The sequence below is a fragment of the Chrysochloris asiatica genome, unplaced genomic scaffold, assembly GCF_000296735.1.
Source record: "Chrysochloris asiatica unplaced genomic scaffold, ChrAsi1.0 scaffold00079, whole genome shotgun sequence".
Taxonomy (NCBI): domain Eukaryota; kingdom Metazoa; phylum Chordata; class Mammalia; order Afrosoricida; family Chrysochloridae; genus Chrysochloris; species Chrysochloris asiatica.
This window is the reverse complement of record NW_006408597.1, coordinates 865,915-872,264: the sequence shown is the minus strand read 5'-3', so window position 1 is coordinate 872,264 and position 6,350 is coordinate 865,915. Positions and strand designations below refer to the sequence as shown.

The following is a 6,350-nucleotide window of genomic DNA, read 5'->3' as shown; positions in this document are numbered from 1 at the left end:
CTTTCAGCGCTAAATTGAGATTTTACGATCTGGCTGGACTGGGTCCGGCAGGTGGCAGTCGAGTGCTCCGTGGGTTCAATGACCACCACGTCGAGCCTGCACTAGTCGTTGACATTTCACCGTACTCCGCCTTCAGCTTCTCGGAACCCTCTCGCCCCTCTGGCCCTCGCCTCTGAGGCTGCCCGGCGGTCCGTCAGGAAATACTAGCTCTATCTAACCGTTGGGTACAAATCTGAGTTCTCTCCAAAGACCACCATATCCGCAAGGAAGGAGCAAAGAGAGTATCTGCAACTCCCCTTTGTCCCGAGAGCGCGGCCAGGCTGGGAAATCCACAAATCTGTTTCTACTAAAGTTCAGCAAAACGTTGGGAGCCCCGCCAAGAAAGAGAAAGTCGTGAATGAATCCCTCTTGGGACCTAGGGACACTTTGGGGAAGCTCAGCAGTGCATGCGCTCAGGGGATGTGGATGGGAGCCAAGGAGACTTTTCTTGGGGCAAGGTGATCTCAGAAGGGCGGAGAGTATCTTCTTGAAGGGTGCCCTGGGAGAGGGGCAAATGAGCTTGAGGGGGCAGTGCAGGGGTGGGGGTAAGCGGGCGGTTTCCATGGTGCCCAGGACGTGGGGGGAAATGCGTTTCACAGGCTGTGGCGAAACAACTGCGTCGCCAGCTCCCGGGCTCGAGAAGGCGGGAGGGAATGAGGAGTGGGGGCAGCCGGGGGAGGGCGGGGGCGGGGCGGTCACGTGCGCCCGAGGGGGCGAGGCCCCAGCCGGCCAGGGAGCTATCGGAGCCGGCGAAGTGGCTGCACTAGGAGCGAACTTCTTTCAGGACAGAGGGGACTAAGCCTAGCGGGATCGCCTTGAAGGGACCCAAGGCAGAGGCAACCAGGGCGGAGCTGAGGCGTCTGCGGCCGACCGGCGGACAGCAACAATCGCGGTCGGGGGAAGGAGCCCCAAGGAAAGGTGGGAGCAGGAGGTTGGGGGTGAGCTCAGGAAGTCACACTCGCAGCAGGAATAAATGTCCCGAAAGCTCTAGGGCACCAGCCGAAGCTACTGTCCCCTAATATTGCCGGAGCCCTCAGCACCTGTTTGAGGTTCCTGGCCTGAAGACTCCAGAGACAGCTGTGGTCATGGTGAATGAAGACCTTAAGCAGGAGGAGGGCGATGGCATTCACGCAGACCCCAGCGACTTGGGCGATCCCAGCACGTCTGTTCAACCCAGCACCTCGGGCCACCCCAGTATCTCCACTCACCCTAGCGTTTCAGCCCATCCCAGTGTCGCCATTCACCCCAGCGTCTCAGTCCACCCCAGCGTCTCGGCCTATCCCAGTGCCTTGGCCCGTCCCAGTGTCTTGTCCCATCCCAGTAGCTCTGGCCCTGAAGACCTCAGCGTGATTAAGGTGAGCAAGCGTCGTTGGGCCGTGGTCTTGGTGTTCAGCTGCTACTCTATGTGCAACGCCTTCCAATGGATCCAGTATGGCTCCATCAATAACATCTTCATGAACTTCTACGGAGTCAGTGCCTTTGCCATCGACTGGCTATCCATGTGCTACATGCTGACCTATATCCCCTTGCTTCTGCCTGTGGCCTGGCTGCTGGAGAAATTTGGCCTTCGTACCATAGCCCTCACAGGCTCCGCTCTCAACTGCTTGGGCGCCTGGGTGAAGTTGGGCAGCCTGCAGCCGCATCTCTTCCCGGTGACCGTGCTAGGCCAAGTCATCTGCTCCGTGGCCCAGGTCTTCATCCTGGGCATGCCCTCCCGGCTGGCTTCGGTCTGGTTTGGGGCTAATGAGGTTTCAACAGCCTGCTCATTGGCCGTCTTTGGCAATCAGGTGAGTAAAGTTGTTTGTGATGGGTCAGAGGTGGGGGCCTCATCTCCTTGTGTGACTGTGTAAGTCTGCATCTGTCTAGCTGTGGGGGGCGGGGGGGTGAGTATTCTGACTCTTCAAATGTGTCTGTGACTCTGGTTGACTTTGTGACTGGGATGACAGTGTGGTTGGGTGATTGTGACTGGGTATTTAGCTAGGAGAAGTGCAGGAAACAAAAGGAGGAGGACCTTTTGCCCACTTTTTTCTTCCCTCAACTGAAAGTGGGCTTCTAGAATATATCCTGATTTGATGACCTCATTCCTGAACCTGTAGCTCACCAGCATAGACCCGTGTCTACCTGGGTGACAGACACAGTAGGACTATTATGGTGTTATCTGCACTTGACAGGTGTTTTGAGCCTAGCTGGCTTTCCTAGAGAGCATTCTTCTGTCAGTTGCAGAATTGCAGAGCTGTGTCCTGCTGGTCATGGGTTGACACGGTTCTTACCTTCTTTTACACATAACTGAAAGCTGAACAGTGAGGACCATGCTTGTTGTCAGTCTCCTTCCCAGGAGTCTAAAGTCACATTCAGTAGGATGGAGTAGAAATCTCACTCTGAATTTCCAATGCCTAGAAAAGTATCTGCTTGAAGTAACTTCGAGCGTAACCTCATCTCTTCCCTTACATTTAGAAACCAAAGCCAAAACCCACTGCCACTGAGTTGACTGTGTCTCCTTGTTGTTGGTAGAGGCCATCAAGTCGGTTCTGATGCATAGTGTGACCCTATGCAGAACACGAAACACTGCTCAATCTTGCACCAGCTTCACAATGGTTGTTATGTGATCCCATTGTTGCTGCAACTGTGTCAACCCATCTTGTGATGGTGGGGAGGGGTCTTTCTATTCTGACTTGCTGTTGTTAAGTGCTGTTGAGTCAGTTCTGACCCACAGCAACCCCGTATAGAGTTTCCAAAGAGCAGCTGATGAGTTTAAACTGCCGACCTTTCAGTTCAAACCAATTTTGCAATCCAGTGCATTAACCCACAGCGCCACACTAGGACTTCTGACTTGTAGTGACCCTTTATCAGGTTTCTGAAGCAGCAAATCTTTTTTTTTTTTTTTTTTAAGTTTTAATTGTGAATTATATGCTAGTTTGCGTGGGAGAACACCTGTTTTACATTCATCCTATCATATTTCGTTTAATTGCAATGATTACATTCCCTCCATGCATCATCATAGAATCAAAGGGTACACACCAAAAGCCTGCCCGCATCCCCCCACCTCCCACACCCCCCACACCCCACACACACACCAGCACACAGCCCGGCTCTCTCCCTGAGTCCAGAGTCCCCAGCCACTCCCTCTCTGCCTCCATCTCCGGCATCACTGCTTCTCTTGGTAGGGTCATGCATTCTGCTTCTCTCCCTTTATGGTCCCAGGGATCTCTGCTGCTCGACTGCAAATTCAACCACTCCCCTCCTTTTGTTACAAAACGCCTACCTTTATATTTTCAACCCTCACAGTCAGTCCTGATAGCAGTTATTCACTATTGTACCACAAGAGTCTTATCCCCATCTCCTTTCATCAGCCTCTCCCAGACAGGTTGGAAACCACTCAGTGGAGATTCTACCTTTCCCCTCACTCTCTGGAACTAGGCTTCCTCTTTAAAGCTTGTAAGCCAGTCACTTTTTGCCTTTGTAGCCCCCCCTTTTGGGTAGCCAATGTCTAAGTTGCCCATCTTTATCACCCTGCATACCAAGGGGGTGGGAATGATCCTCGCTGTAAAGATTTGTTCCCTCTTTTAAGCTAATACATCCATAAGTATAGGTCAAGTTCATCAAGTTGTAGCAGATTACTCTTTTTTTTTTTTCTCCTTGTTATTACATCTTCTTCTTCTAATTGAGTTCTGATCATCTAGCCATTGAAGCCAGGTCAAGTGGGTACTATCTGCAAGTATGAGTATGTTTGTTCATCTCCCCTCACTTCATATCAGCTGAACACTTCACTCTCTGCTCTAGTCCTCTGTGGCCATGGCACTGTCTCTGGGCCCAGGAGTCCCCAGGTTTTGCTATACTGCTGGCCATCCAGGTTTCAACCTGGGTTCACAGGAGTCTATTGAATGTGGTCAGACTTACCTCACGACTTCACTGCTGTTTCCCCCCCCCCTCTCTCTTATCAGTGACCAAATGTGGTCACCAGCCAGACCACATGCCTGCCCATGTATTCCCCTTAAGTCTTAGACTTGGAAGGGAGTTTGTCCTGAGGGTAGCTGACCACTTGCCTTGATGGCTCCTGGGTGAACAATTTGCTTGTTCTTGTAGTAGTAATCAGTTGGACTGCGGTTAATGTTTTTTATTTTTCCTGCTGGTCTTTCTTTCAAGAAATATCTTCTGTTCTTCTAGCTGCTCCAGGCTGGTCTGGTTGTCCTTTCAAGTGGAAATTTCCCACCTCAGATGATTCTGGATGGGATCAGGATTCCACCTATGGTTTTATGCAATGCAAAGACTCTGCAGGAAGCCTCCTTCGCTGGGCAAGTTCTAGTCCCATTTTAGTTATTCCAATCAGTTATAGGCTGAAGACAAACTTACAAGCTTTCTATGGTAATGTTTCTGGATATTCCTTTCTCTCCCTCTCAAGTGTCTATTTTACAATGATAGGCAAGGGAAATCAAGATTCAAAAAACAGCCAAGCATCGTAACATTATTTCCCTTCTTTTATCCATTCAAACCATCTCAATCCTTGTAGCCCAGAGCCCTCTTGTTCCAAGGTTATCACACATCACTATTTACCTCTGCCCCACTTAGTCCATGCAAACCTGCCTAATTGTTCTCACATTCGCCTTGTTCTTCCATTCCCCTCCCCCTTCTTGTGTATTGTCTCCCCCCACACCCAGCACCCAAGCTATCCTGTGTCTATTCCCTACCCTGTGCTCCACCTTCCCCTCCCTCCCCTCAACCCACCTCATATATCCTGGTAACCAGCAAAGAATTTTTTTTTCCCCCCTATTAGTGTGGGTTCTTTTTCTTAATCTTTTACAATAATGATCCTATGCAGTATTTCTCCTTTTGTGACTGACTAATGTCACTCAGCATAATTTCCTCAAGGTTCATCCATGTTATGCGGTGGCTTGCAGCTTCCTTGTTATTCTTCAAGGTAGCGTAACATTCCATTGTGTGTATGTACCACAGTTTATTTATCCATTCTTCCATTGATGGGCACTTGGACTGTCTCCTTCTTTTTGCTCTTATAAATAGTGCTGCTATGAACATTGGTGTGCATATATCTACTCGTGTTATGGCTCGTATTTCTTGTGGGTAAATACCAAGTAGAGGAATTGCTGGATCATAAGATATTTCTACTTCCAACCTTCTGAGGAAGTGCCATATTGCTCTCCACAGTGGTTAGACCATTTTGCAATCCCACCAGCAATGTAGGAGCATCCCAGTCTCTCTGCATCCTCGGCAGCATTTACTGTCCTCTACTTTTTTGATCATTGCTGTAATTGCTGGTGTGAGATGATATCTCATTTTTGTTTTGATTTGCATCTCTCTAATGGCTAGTGATCGTGAACATTTCTTCATATATTTCTTGGCTGCCCAGATCTCCTCTTTGGTGAGGTGTCTGTTAATGTCCCGTGCCCATTTTTAAATTGGGTTATTTGCTTTTTCTTGTAGAAGTGTTGTAGTTTCCTGTATATTTTAGAAATCAGTCACTTGTCTGATGTGTCGCTGCAAAAGATTTTTTCCCATTTTGTGGGCTCCCTTTTTACTCTTTTGGTGAAGTCTTTTGATGCACATAAGTTTTTAATTTTTAGGATGTCCCAATCATCTGCTTTGTCTACTTGTGTTTGTGTAATTTTCAAAATGTTTGGTAGTCTGTGTATGCACTGAATTAGAGCCCTCACATTTGTCTCTATTTTTTCATTGATTGTCTTTAAAATTCTGGCATTCACATTTGGGTCTTTAGTCCATGCTGAGTTGGTTTTTATATAAGGCTTGAGGTAAAGGTCTTGTTTCAGCCTTTTGCATATCACTTTCCTGTTCTGCCAGCACCATTTGTTGAAAAGACTGTCTCCTCTTCATACAATATACTTAGGCACTTTGTCGAAAATCAGTTGACTGTATGTGGATGGGTTAGTGTCTTGATTCTCAATTCTGTTCCATTGATCAATATATCTTTCAGTGTACCAGTACCAAGCTGTTTTGACCACTGTAGCCATGTAGTAAATTTTGAAATCAAGGAGTGAGAGGTTTCCAACCTCATTCTTCTTAAGCAGTGCTTTTCTTATCCTGGGTCTCTTTCCTTTCCATATAAAGTTTGTAATTGTTTTTTCCATCACTTTGAAGAATGTCGTTGGAATCTGGATTGGGATTGCTTTATATGTGTAAATTGCTTTGGGCAGTATTGACATTTTCACAATGTTAAGTCTTCCTATCCAGGAGCATGCATATTTTTCTGCTTTTGTAAGTCTCTTGGTTTCTTATAGTAGTGTTTTGTAGTTTTCTTTGTAAAGGTCCTTTGTTTCTCTGGTTACATTTATTCCTAGATA

At 47.7% G+C, this 6,350-nt stretch overlaps 1 protein-coding gene across 1 annotated transcript in view; it reads left to right on the top strand.

Moving 5' to 3' along the window:
• The first annotated feature begins 1,124 nt into the window (after window positions 1-1,124).
• FLVCR2 (feline leukemia virus subgroup C cellular receptor family, member 2) overlaps window positions 1,125-6,350 on the top strand; it is a 121,402-nt gene continuing 116,176 nt past the window's right edge. The window contains exon 1 of the mRNA XM_006865603.1: window positions 1,125-1,826. Coding sequence (XP_006865665.1) covers window positions 1,125-1,826 — 702 coding nt within the window. The remainder of the gene's footprint in view (window positions 1,827-6,350) is intronic.